Source organism: Corvus moneduloides, chromosome 1 (genome assembly GCF_009650955.1).
Source record: "Corvus moneduloides isolate bCorMon1 chromosome 1, bCorMon1.pri, whole genome shotgun sequence".
Classification (NCBI taxonomy): domain Eukaryota; kingdom Metazoa; phylum Chordata; class Aves; order Passeriformes; family Corvidae; genus Corvus; species Corvus moneduloides.
In genome coordinates this window covers 38,069,707-38,083,354 of record NC_045476.1, presented here as the reverse complement: position 1 = coordinate 38,083,354, position 13,648 = coordinate 38,069,707, and the positions used below count along the sequence as shown (strand labels likewise).

Sequence of the window (13,648 nt, the reverse complement as noted above, 5' to 3'; positions counted from 1 at the left end):
CACAGCACTCTGCTGGATCTGCTCCAGTAGTTCTATGTCCTCTTTTCCTGAGGAGCCCAGAACTGGACACAGCACTCCAGATGTGGCCTCACCAGGGCTGAGTAGAGCGGCAGGATCACCTCCCTTGACTTGCTGGCAGTGCTCTTCCTGATTCCCCCAGGATACCATTGGCATTCTTGGCTACAAGGGCCCTGCTGGCTCAGGGATGTCTTGTTGTCCACCAGGACGCCCAGGTCCTTCTCCACAGAGCTGCTTTCCATCAGATCAGCCCCCAGCCTGTGCTGGTGCCTGGACCCCGCACTTGCCTTTTTGGAAGTTCATTAGTTACCTCTCCACCCGACTCTCCATCCTGTTAAAGTCTCAGTAATGGCTATGACTTTTTTTTTCCATTCCTGATGGGCAACTTAGTGAAAAATATTTCAAAATGTTCCTGATATAAACCATGTAGTATTTAAAGATAATTAGATGATGTTGACTTGATGAATATAGCAATTTATGGGCACTAGGTGAGAAGTGAACTTGCAAGTTTTTTATATAAACTCAGTTATAAAGGGATTTTCACCAGTTTACCTAAAGGTCACCCATTACTTAAAGGTCAAAGTAAACTCTGATCTGAAATGGTGTCTGTGATCATCGCTATCTGAAGTGAATGAAAGTTAACGTTTCAGTCCAAGTGTGTAGGCAGAAATGTGGGATGTTTTTAATTCATGACCTGAATTGAAATGACAGAATGACTTGGTTCATTAACTTGTTGGGGTTTTTCTCTTTCCTTTTCTTTTCCTAGTATTTTGGGTTTGTACTGTACAGAACTACACTTCCAAAGAACTGCATGGAGCCAACACCGCTGTCTTCACCTTTAAATGGAGTCCGTGATCGTGCCTATGTCTCTGTGGATGGGGTAAAAATACCGTTTGCTGGTATTAATGTCTGCCATCACTGGCCTTCATGAAAGTCACGGATGCAGTCTGGGGTTTTTTTAAACTCCTTTCTTCAGATTATCGAAGCAGTTCTGATCTTATTTAATCATGTAAAGAAAATAAGAAAGTATCTGGCTAATTCATACCAGATGTTCAATTTTGTGTTTCAGAAAACATGACTATATATTGTCTTGCCATTTTTGACATATTTGAATGTTGATACAGATTCATTACTTAGGTGAATAAAAGACCTGGAGAATAGATTTACTTGCAGTTTTATGGAATATGTTACTGATATATATGCTTGGTGGCTTTCTGCAGTATTTGCAAAGATTTTTTGTAATTATTCCCTTTTTTCTTTCTTTGAGCATGGAAGGAGGAGGAAGCCTGAGAAGCCTGAGCCTGCGTCTTACCTTATGAAACTGGCTCCAAACCACAGTTTCAAAAAAAAAAAAAAAAAAAAAAAAAAAGAAGTTTATTTTACAGGAAGTGTACTTAGTCTTTCTTGCCGTAAGCAGGGTTTTGGCCCTGCTTAATGACAATTTATATAAATTTATAGATTTTACAGTCACGTTTTTAGTGAATATTTGACTTGTATTAACTCTCATCACCTTTGTGTCCAGGTCAAGCTCTTCTTTCCATGTGTTGTGGGAATAGGAATTAATAAAACTAAATATTGATGCGCACTTAATTGGAAGATAAGCCCGTTTAAATCACTGATATTGCTGAAATCTTTTCAGTCACTGGACCAAATTTGGGAACTTGGTTTTTGTGAATCAGGTGCATCAAAACCCACTAGCACATCCAGTTGGTGTACTGAAATGTGAATGTTGTTGTAGAAGCTCTTTGTGTGTGCGTGTGCTCACATGCAAGAGGGGGAAAGGAAAAGGCTTTTTTTACTCTTTTTTTTTCCCTTGTCACTTTTAATTTCTTTGTGCAAGTTGAAAAAACAAATAACAGGGTATTTTTTGTTTTCAGTGGTTATTGTTTTCTTCCTCTTGTTGCAATTCATATAGGTACCTCAGGGTGTCCTTGAAAGGGACAAATCACTGAAGATAAATATAACTGGGCAGGCTGGAGCAAATCTGGACATCTTGGTGGAGAATATGGGCCGAGTCAACTTTGGTAGATACAATAATGACTTTAAGGTAAGTAAAATCTAATGAGTTACTGGATTGTAATGGCTTTTCCTCTTTTCTGCAGGTTAAAAAGAAAGTAGTAAATCAGAAAGCGCAAAAAGGTCAGGATGTGACTTTTACCTTAAATATAACTACTCACTAGTTTCCATCTGAGTTTTTCCAGTCACCAAAATCAATGTGAAATTAAAAGGTGCTAGACACCTTTTAAACTTTACTTGTTTGTTCACTTGGACTGTCAGCCAAAGTGTCACACACAGGATTTTCTGGTTTAGTTGAGTTTGTAGATAACAATTTTAAAATTGTTTCTATAAACTCCAAAAATGGGTTGGATATTGGTCCAGAACTTGATTGCACTTTGAGGCTTGTGAATCCTGGGATTGCTTTTGGGGGGCTGGGGGGATGTATGTATGTGTACATGAATACACCTTTGTATCCTCCTTGTCCCATTTAATTTGTCAGCAGTGTACCCTTGCGGTATTTTCAGTGTGGCTGGGAAGGCTGTCCATGAGCACTTCAGCATGCAAAAGTGCCAGTTCACCTGGACTGACCAGGTGTTAGAATTATCAGAACTTCCCTGTGCTTCTGGGTGTGTGCTGCACTTTGGGACTGTCACTTCCATGGGTGAGTGGCCGTGGTGGGTTGACACTGGCTGGCAGCCATGTACCTACAAAGCCACGTGCCCATTCTGTTACTCCTCCTCCGCCAACAGGGGAAGGGGGGAAGATACAATGAGGGGTTTGTGGCTCAACATGAGGAGATGGGGATCACTCAGAAATTACCGTCATGGATGAAACAGATTCAACTTCGGGAACTCAATTTATTCTTAAATATGTCATCATAGAGATGCTCCCAGAATCACTGTTGGGCTCAGCAGTGGGTCTGTTTTGGAGTCAGCTGGAGCTGTGTTTGTCTAGCATGGGGTAGCTTTTGGCATCTTCTCGGAAGAGCCCCCACTGCAGCTCCCCTTGCTAAAAAACCCTTGCCATGTAAACCCTATACCATGGAGGTGCCACTAGTGTAGCACTAGGAAGGGCAGGGGCAAAAAGTAAACTTTTCTGGTTTTAGACTGCTGCGTGATAGTCAATAAAAGACAGGATTGCTGTAAAGGTCAGTCTTGTATTATGTTTGGGCTGTGTACAGTTCACAGCATGCCTTTTTTTTGGTTTTTTGTATTAGTGGGACACAGTAGGTAGCAGTAGTGCCAACTATCATACTGTCTCTTCAAGGTACTTTGCCTTTATCTGAGTGGCAGGGGAAGGAAGCTAGTACCCCAGAGTTTCGCCTTTATGTTGAGGCAGCAGAAACAGGTGCTTTTTTTTATTTATTTATTTATTTATTTATTAACAGGCCAGATGATAGGAAACCTATATACTTAGTGCCAAATTAAGGTAACAGAATAAAGGTTTAGAGGTTGGATTAGGGAGGTGCTCAGTTGCTGTGGTTGAGCTGAAATTCACATGTAACCTTTTAATAATTTAAGAGTGAAATCAGGTTTAAGAGACATGTCCATGGTGACAGTAATCCTCTAAAAGCAGGATGTTTCTGTGTAGAAAAGGCAACCTTCCTTGATTAGCTTTGCACTGTGTGCATTGCTTCTTCCCATAGAATCCATCCCTCATACTCTCCATTGTGTCGGTGTTGAAAACTGGGTATAATGATACCTTGGGTTTTAAAAATTCATGTGCTTTTGAAAATCAAGTTAGGGGAAGAGGTTCCTGCCTTGTGAAGCCTTGAATTTTTAAGCAAAGAGGATAGGTTTTCAGGGTTTTGCTTGACTGGAGTTTTACCACTTTTTTGAGCTTGAAATGGAACTAGGCATCTAGCTTTTGGGAAGGAACTTTTAAAACATCCTATTGATCTAAGTCATGTTGTTAAAGGATACGAAGGAAGACTGTGGTTTCTGGTTTTTTATGTGTCTTCTCACATGCACCCTGCCACCTATATCTCAGTTTTACTTGGAGAATTTATATCTGCATCTTGGTAACACTGAGTCACTAACCCAAGACATTATCTTGCACTGTAGCAGAGAAAGTGGTATTTACTTCCAACAAATCTTCTCCAGTTATGGATTGTTGAATGTGTATTCTTATGCAGACCTAAGTAAGAATGTTTAGTAGGCACTTCATATAATTTGAAAAATCACATTTCATAGTGCCTACAGATGAGCTTAGGGAGGCAGGTTAGAAGGTTCAGCCTAAAAGTTACATTGCGTTACTTCATTTGATTGCTAGACAGAGTAGAGTCTAGGTTGTATAGAAAAGTTTTGTCTCTTAACTTTTGACACTTGCAGATATTTTATTTTGACATAAGAGATATAGGCTCCTGTTATGTAAAGTGGACATTAGGTACAGGAACAGAAAACCACTTAGTGCTTGTACAGATGGTCAGCCTTGTGGAGACAGTGCAATGCTTATGAGGTATCACGGCATACGCACAACATAGTATCAGCTCTCCAAAGCCACAGAAGCTGTGGTTTCGCTTGTTCCTGTTTGATGTGTGGTGTTTGCAGCATAACTTGTGTTGCACTGAAGAGCAGCTTCTATGCAGGGTCTATTCAAGCCCTTGCACTGCACTGAAGCACCACTTTAGGAACTCTTACCGTAACAAAATTAGGGTGTGTGCAGGGGTAACTTGATGTTCTTTTCATTCTTCTTAAATTATGACCTTGCCTTGCTTTGGCATTTGGTGTGCAAGTACCCCGGTGTGCTGTGAGCCACTGTGTACACGGTCCCATAGAAATGAGACGGGATTCCATGGGCTTGAAGCTGACTGTAAGCTGAAAGTATTTCACTAAATTGGGCATATGCATTGATTTCATGATACTGTATCTTATCTGGAAAAGATTTGTAGGAAGTAAATACCACTTTCTCTGATATTGCACAAGTTAATGTCTTGGGTTAGTGACTCAGTGTTACCAAGTGATGGTATCTCAGGCTTAATGATATTTAGTGTTGCTTCTCCTTTTATTAAGCATCAGGTTTTGGAATCATGTTCATGTTAAAGCAAAACAGAAGTTTTCCCAGTTACAGGAAAAGAATTTGAAAAAAAACCCCCTTGTGTATCAGCAAAAACCTAAAACTTTGAAGAGGAACAGATCTTTCACAGAGAATAAGTGAAGCCCTTCATTCTTAAGCAAAGCTTACAACTTGGTGAACACCAGATGCTTGTTTTTTCATACACAGATTGGCAGCCAGCTGTTATTTTGATTCAGTTTTTATTCGTGACTGATTTATAGTTGCACCCAAATAACTTCAATAACATGAGGTAATTATATTTTTGTGTTGGTTTTTTTCCTTCCTCCTAGGGTCTAGTTTCAAATGTAACTCTTGCTCAAGATATACTTGTTGGATGGGAAATCTATCCTCTGGACATAGATGGAGCAGTGAACTCTGGCATTATTTATCTCCATGATCACCCGAAGACATCTGCTGTCAAATCACTGAGTTACGAAGTACCTACATTTTACACTGGTACTCTTTCAATTCCTGGAGGGATCCCAGACTTGCCGCAAGACACCTATGTCAATTTTCCTGGCTGGACAAAGGTACAAGTTTTTGCTGTAAAAACCTCTAAGTCCACTTAGAAAGGTACTGAAACTTCTATGGACAGTCTAAGTCCACCTCTCTTACATGGGTAGAAGTTGGTCATAGTGGTGGGTAAGAAATTGATGCTTTGCTTTAAGTAAATCTAGAGATAAAACATTAAGAGAAGGGAAACACATTCAAAAGATACATGGTATTGATCTAGAGAGTGGAGCATCACAAAAAAGCCCCAAACCAAAGCAACCCAACCAACCCACCCTAGTTTTTCAAGAGTGAGAAAGAGTAACTGTCAGGCTGTTTAGAAATGTTGCATTTAGTTGTGAGGGGTTTTTTTGGAAAATATTTGAGTCGCTGAGTAGGGAGTTACGGATTCTGTTGCAAAGCATAAAGAGTGTTGGACTCAATGGCTGGTGGTGTGCCCCTAGATACAGATATAGTGCATGGAGAAGGTTACCTGTGCCTGGACTGAATGGATCAGAGGGCACTGCTGTGGGAAGCCTGTGGGCAGATCTGTGCCAATGGGAACTTCTCACAGGACTGGAGCATAGCTAGAGAAGGAAGGAGTGTGTTTTCACAGTGCCATGTTTGAAACCACCAGCAGTGCAGGATGGGTGATGAGCAACTGAACTCTCTGGTGGGAGGCACAGGGAACAGAGTGGGTGCACTTCCTCTTGGAAGCCTGAGCATTTAAGTCCAGGCTTTAGGGAAGTGCCTGTGACAGTGTTAGGTAGCAAAATCGTTCTTTTCTGAAACAATTAATTTGCTGCTGTTAAAATAAAGTGGGAAAAGGAGTTGCTGTTGATCTGTCTCCACTGCTAGTATTGTAGTTAAAGCATTTCACAATATATAGGAGACTGTGATTCATTGCATGCACTTGGTGTTGTAGACACTGAGCTTGGATGAGGAAGTCTGACACAGTCCCTGTTCCCATATATGTGCATGTCACACAATCACTGAATAAAATTCATAAATAGCTTTTTTTTCATGGCAACTGTAATCTGAGACATTTTTAGTAAATTCTGTGATCCCATCAGTCATAAATCTTCTTCAGGAAGCAAGGTGGCCATACCTGCCATTTGGCAAACTCATATTTAAAATGGCAAGGTAGTCCAAGAATTCTTAAGTATAGGTGGAAATCTTTTCCTCTGATCTATGGAAACCTCTGTTTTACATAGTTTGTATACCCTGTCCTGGTAAGAGTCCTGGTAAGAGATTCCAGGTGAACTTAAGTATGACTGTTCAATTGATCCTCCAAGCTTTGTATGGATTGGACAAGAGTTTTAAATAAGATGCCTAGAAACTGAGACTTTCAGATAACTTCACAAATCAGCAAATGCCTTTAAGGCAGAGGGCCTTAAAGGGTATAAATTCCACTTGGCTCTTGCTGTGTGTGGCCCTTAGTTCCTTGAGTGGCACTGTGTAAATTGCCTAAGTGTGGAGTGGGATTGTTAACAAGGGTTAAAACTCGCCTATTTGAGTAGTTGAAAAACCACAGAAGCAGCACTTAGCAAGAAAATTTAAAAGTCCTAATGATGGTCTGCCTTTGTGAAGGCAAGGAGTATAGCGTGATGGACAGCCAGGAAGGAAGCGTGCAGCATTAACAGTCATGACCAATGTTGTAACTTGCTTCCCTTCAGTGCTTTTTAAACCCTTTGCTAGTAATAAAACCTACTACACCCTCACATGAAGAATCACGATGCCCTTAAGCATACGTGGCACTGAGTGAATTCTTAGATTTATTGGACCTTTTTTTTCTTCAATAGAAAAGAGGATTTGGAGTCAGGACTGTTCTTGTTTTCTGTAGTTGCTGTCCCTGCTAAAGGAAGTCTTGCTAGTGAAGATGAAGTTCCCCCCCTTTTATTTTGTCTAGGGCATATTTATTAGTAGTGTATATAGTGTCATAATTTGTTGGTTTAGGGCAAACAAATTCTTGAGTGTGCAGTCTTTAGAAACTGCAGTGTTAACAGAGACAGTTTGGAGTTGAGAAACTTGAGTTCTTAGCTTTACTGGAAAAAGGACTTACAACCACTGACTGATTCAGATCAGAAACAGAGACCTGTCTGATCATAGCTCCTGCATCAGAACTCCAATGCAGTTGATTCCTACAGTAAACACCTACTTTCCACAGGTTATTGTCATTCTCTGTGAGAGGAGGGCTACTGTATAGTGGGTACATTCACTCGTCTGTCTTGTTTGAAGGGAGTTTGCATTCGTACCATGTTTTCTTCTAAACCTACTACAGGAAGTAGTGAGCTTGGATAAAGATAAACCTGATTTAAGAAAAAAACGTTTGAGGTCAAGGTTTATTAACACCTTGGCAGAGCAGTGCAAGATAGCATCTTGTACCACGGAAGTGGATACAGAGGCGAAATAACTCAGCTGTGTCTGTACATTACTAACTCCTCAAAAAGTTTCTCTTGTGAGTTTCATAAAATTTTTTTCAAAAATACGTGAAAAAGGAAACACTAGAAAAATACCACTAAAGCAGCTTGAATGGCAATACTTATTATATTACAATTGTGCTTCTGTAAATTATGTTAAAATATTCTAATTTCAGCTATCCTAGACAACTTTAGGAATGTAGTAAAATTCTTTCTTTCCACTGATTCAGTCAATTTTATTATGTTTATCAGTGTACATCCATGCCATGAGTCTGATTGTCTTCTGTATTCTGATCACCAGAGACTAAAGCAAGAGAGAAAAACAGATGCAGTTATCTGTTCCCATCCCTTTTCTTGACACTGAACTCTTGTTTGATATACAGTGAAAGGGCACTTTGGAGGAATAAAAGCAAATTATTCATCCAAATCAGTTGTATATCCTCCCTTCTGTATTAAGAACGAAGACTCAGCGTGACTCAGGAGGAGTCCGTTTACAATTTACTAAACCTTCTGCAGCTTGCCAATTTATAGACTTCTGGAAAAATCTTCATTTATGTCACTTCAGTGTGTCTATTTTGTGGTAGATAAATTAGTGTTTTGACTTTTTTCCTTTTTCTCCTTGCCCATTTTTTTTTTTTTAATCTTTTGAACTTAAGGTATTTATGATGTTAGGACAGTATTTTGAACTAGGGGTTCTGACCACCTTAACTATAAAAAGCAATTTTAAGAGTTTGTATGCCACAATTTCATTGAACTTAAAATAATACTAGCAGGTCCCCAAGGCTTTTAATGGTTTTATGTAAGTACAGCAGTACTTTCTTTCAGTGTGGTTTCACAAGTACTTTTGTCGACTAAGCTATTACAAGTAAAAGAGAAATCTGAATTTCATGTGTCTAGACAATCTGTATCTTGCCCTTGAAATCTCAGAACAGGGGCTACCAAGGTAGTGTAGTCTTGTACAGAGAACCGTAACAGCATTAGAATCTGCTTTTTTCTTCTGTGCATTCATTCTCCTTTTAACAATTAGCTTCAAGCAAATACAGTTTTCAGATTTGTTTTGGTCTTAAACTTGGGGCAAAAAATCAGTGCAAGGAGCCTGCAGTTGTTTCTCTAATTATTGTCATATATGGAATTATTGCAGTGTTCTACCACTCTCTTTTTAAATATTAGTGATGGCTTTAACTGCTCAGGGAATTTAGGTTCTTTTGACTGTCATTAGCATTTTCTTGTACAGATTTTCTATCTGTGTGTTCAATCAAACTGAAAAATGAAGGGAGTTGTTACTATATTGAGTGTTATGCTTAAATCTATTTTGTCATTTCAGCTCTAACAGATTATTAAAATGTTGTTATTTTTTCTTTCTCTCTTAACAGGGGCAAATTTGGATCAATGGCTTTAATCTTGGTCGCTACTGGCCAGCCCGTGGTCCTCAGCTGACCCTTTATGTTCCAAGTAATATACTTGTTGCATCAGTGCCAAACAACATAACAGTGTTGGAGCTGGAGCATTCTCCTTGCAGCAGCCAGGAGTGTGAAATAGAATTTGTAGATGAACCTAATATCAATGCAACCCTAAAGCATGAAACTGAGAAACCCCCACTCTTTGTTAGAGAGCTATGGATACACCATCTATAATGATTTGAGTATTTCTTTATCTTCCCACCCCCTCTTTGCTTCTCTTTCCCTCAGACTATACTGATTAACACTGAGTCTTCGAAAAAGGGAAGTTGTTTCGGTGAGGCAACTTCTTAAATTATTAAAGACTTTTTTTTTAAAATCTCTCAGTTAAATATTGAATTTCTTTTTAAAAATAAAAGCTGGAGCTTTGAAATTTGCCTTGGACTGTGAAATTGAACTCAACTGGAAGTTAATGTTTCCATCAGTCTTGTAAAAGTGTAGTCTTTGTACACTGCTTACACTACAGTAACCTTCTTATGCTTTTATTTTTTACCATGTTTTGCAACTGGAGAGGGGCCTACAAAAGGGGTGTACAGCCCCCCACTACCTTGCTGGTTTCACTTAAGTGGACTAGTAAGTCAGAGCTGCCAATAGACAAGCAGCTTTCAGCTTCCTTAATCACCTGGTTAAAGTATCCACATCTTTTTAGTCTTACTGGGTTTACTACCAGCATTGAGTGGACCTCACTTTTTTAATGCAAGTGACTTTGGGGAAATTTCAGTTGATTTCTTAGAGGAGCAGTGAGAAAGACTGTGGAAGAGAGCACTCAAATGCCAGCTGGTCCAAACAGCAGTAACATGGAGAGGGACCTTGTGGTCTGCATCTGTCCCCTCTTAGAAAGCCAGTTTTCTGCTTCCCTATTGCTATCTCTAAAGACTTAAAGTAAATTGATTAGTACAATGATATATGCAAAATTTAGGCTGCTTTGGAGGAACCATAGCCTCTGACTAACCTGCCTGCAGAATGTGGTTTTTAAATGATCAATTTTTCCTTTGATTTTTTTTGTTTGGTTTGGGGGTTTTTGTTTTGTTTATTTGTTTTGTTTTATTTCTTTTTTTTCCCTAGTGGGCATGGAGTATCTGCTTTTCATAGGCCAGCACCTTGAAAGTGGAATCCTTTAAGTTAAAAAATTTTATTTCTCTTTTAGTCATTAATTCTCATCACCTGTTTTGTTCCAGTAAACTGATGGTCTTTGTTAGTGCCTGATATTTGCACAAACTCCATCAGTACATCTGAGTTTCTACAACGGACAGACTCTTCTTTTTGATCCTTGTGATTTTGATGTCAGTCACACAAATTCCATGGTGATATTTAAACAACAGAAGATGATGGAATCAAGTATTTTTATAATCTGTGACTGCTTCCTTTGATTTTTGTCTGACATTATTAAAATGGTTCCTTAAAGATTAAATTCCTCCTCTGTGTGTTTGAGAAAGAAAAAGGGATGAGAAAGAATTGTGAGCAGTATTAAGGGAGAAATGAGATTATAAAGTCTCTGTGGATGAGGAGTTTTTCTTGTTGATGTATGGTTTATTTTCTGTGAAGATATATGAAGAAGTATACAAAGTAAAGCAAAATGAAATAGCTGTGATGGGCTGAGCAGACACTGCAGGTGCCACCCTATTCTGAAATGGCCAGTGCAAACACCTGACTATTTCTTCTCAGCTAGTGAGGACCAGTACTGTCACTCGAGAAGAGAGTGAAAAAGAGCACCGCTCACTTCATGCCTACTACATATTTGACATGTTTGATGGGCTTTCAAAGGAGACAAATGTGGCTCATCTGAGACCAAGAGGTTCTACTCTTAAGTTCTCACCACAAATGCCAATTCCAGGGACTGAGAGCTGTGTGTTCAGTACCCAGACATGCTTGATTCTTGGAATGAAGTGGTCCGCTCTGACCCCAGATTTTTTTCTTTCTTGGCACCATCCCTATGGAGAACCTGGAATGTGCTCTGCATGCAGTTAATTATGAAGTATTAATTACCTCAGAGCCAGGCCTTGAAAATAAGGGATGAAACAGAATTAGTTTTTAACTAATTATGGGATTTGTGTCTTGGAGTGTGCAGAATGACAGAACTATTCACGTATTATTTAAGCTCAGTGCTTTAACAGCTGGGAGTATTTTTATTTTTATGTCAGTGCTGTGAGGAGAGTGGAACTCTTGGCTCTCACTCTTATTTCAGTTTACATTGTAATAGTGAAAACATAGTATAATCCATGAGACATCACTTTCCACCATAACTGTAATATTGCCAGTAGAAAGGCTTTGCATCAAGAATTATAAGCATGCATCTGATTAGTTCTAAGAATAAAAATAACATGGAAAGAATGAATTCAAAGTTTTTCAAGTAGGGCTCTAGATAGCTTCTTCAACACACCTGCCTATTTACTGCTTTCGGTGAAGTGGTCTCCTGTCTACAGAAAAGAGCTGAAAGTTGTGGTCCTGATTCCTAACCCTGTTCTATCTACATGGAAACACTGCTGGAGATGGTATTTGAGTATGCAGAAGGAAGGTCCCTGTGACAAGGGACCTTCAGAGTACAGCACTAGCAAGAGGAACCAGTTGCCAGTTGCTGCTGCTTTACCCAAGGATGTGTCTGCAGGTGCGAGTGTTCTGCCCTGCCTGTGCCCACACTGGGGCACTATGCCCACACCACTGCTGCTACTACATGCCTGGGACTTATCCTAGGTTTCCTAGCCCTGGCATGTAGTCCTGCTGGGACTGAGTGTGATACGAAACAGGACAGCGTGGCATTTGCTCCTTTGCAGCCTCAGGTGGGTCAGTTATTTTAACCTATCCTCAAATGTAGTTCAGCCATGTCTGAGGTGGAAATGTAATCAGAATGAAACTTTCTGACTGTGGGCAAACGAGTAAGAGAAGAGGGGCCATGGGGAGTTACCTGGCTCACCTTGACCCAGTGGGCAAGGCACTGGTGGGTCTAGTGTCAATTTTTTTTTGAAAGCCAAGGTGTGAAAGCATTGTCAGACCCCTGGCTAGTATCTGTGGTGTGAATGAACCAGCTGCTGGAGTTCAGCAGTGTCTCGGTTTTGAAAGACAGGTGTCTGCTAAGGAAGGCAGAGGCCCCCCTTGAAGTGGCAGATATAACCCCTTTTCCCTCCAAGTTATTATATTTTGAAATCAAGAGCCTTTAGGCGAAGATGTGGGAAATAGGAATAACAGTTCTTTACTATATATATATATATGTATATAACCAGTCAAACAAAACAACAACAACTATGGCAGTAACAGCAATCACAAACCCAGTGCCAGCCTTCTCGGCTGTCAGGCTATTTCCCCTCGGGTGCAGTTCCGCTCGCAGCCGGCAGGGGCGCTGGCGGCTCCCGGTGAGCAGGGCAGGTGCGATGGTTCCCCCGCGGCTGCAGGGGGCGCTCCGGAGCGAGCTCGGGACACACGCGGCACCGGTGCCCCGGGATCCCGGGAAGGGATGGAACAAAGGCTTCACAAACCGCTGGGCAGTTGATCCCGGGCTCTCAGGAACAGCAGGCTGGAACGGCAGGGACGAACGCAAATCCCGGGTGGCAGACGAGATGTATCCAGATGGGAAAAACCCACGGAGGCCCAGGCAGGCAGGGCGAGCAGGGCTACAGCGTAGCGAAAGCTCGAAGCAGCAGCGGAGCAGGGCAGCCACAGCTCGGTCTCCAGCAGGGCAGGGAAAGCGGCTTTTGGGGTCCCGGCGTTGTTTCCAGCAGGAAGAAAGAACGGCCAAAAAGAAAGAAGCAGCAGCTCCTTTCTCTGCAGCTTCTCTCTCCGGACGTTCAGAGCGAACTGAACTCACACCCAGGTGTAGACAAAGGAGTAGCCAGGTCCGCCCCACTCCCCTTTTGTCTTTCTTAAGTACAGCTATTTGTCCCCTAGCAACATGCATATGGGAGAAAATTCCTTTAACAGAGAAAAAAACAGACTAAACTAAAACCCCAACAAGCAGGATGGTCTCTCTGGAGGAGGCTGCTGCCTCCTGAAGGCCTGGCAAGAAAGAATATTCCTAATGCTAAAACTGTGGGTCCTCAATTCTTTCCTGGTGTGTCTCCTTGGGAATTTGCAAGTGCTTTACTTACACAGGAGCTGAGAAATGAGCACAACGTTCTCTGATTTTGGGAGACAGTGCAAGCATGGTATTTGGTCAGAATCAGTCTGTGAAAAACAGAGGTATTACACTGGTTCCATATGGAAGGTAGATGGATCCTTGCA

The 13,648-nt window shown here is 40.9% G+C and overlaps 1 protein-coding gene across 1 annotated transcript in view; it reads left to right on the top strand.

Moving 5' to 3' along the window:
* Positions 1-10,847, top strand: part of GLB1 (galactosidase beta 1) — a 41,320-nt gene extending 30,473 nt beyond the window's left edge. The window contains exons 13-16 of the mRNA XM_032106323.1: positions 785-898; positions 1,934-2,065; positions 5,361-5,600; positions 9,353-10,847. Of these exons, the coding sequence (XP_031962214.1) occupies positions 785-898; positions 1,934-2,065; positions 5,361-5,600; positions 9,353-9,613 (747 nt within the window). The 3' untranslated portion in view covers positions 9,614-10,847. The remainder of the gene's footprint in view (positions 1-784; positions 899-1,933; positions 2,066-5,360; positions 5,601-9,352) is intronic.
* Positions 10,848-13,648: the final 2,801 nt, after the last annotated feature.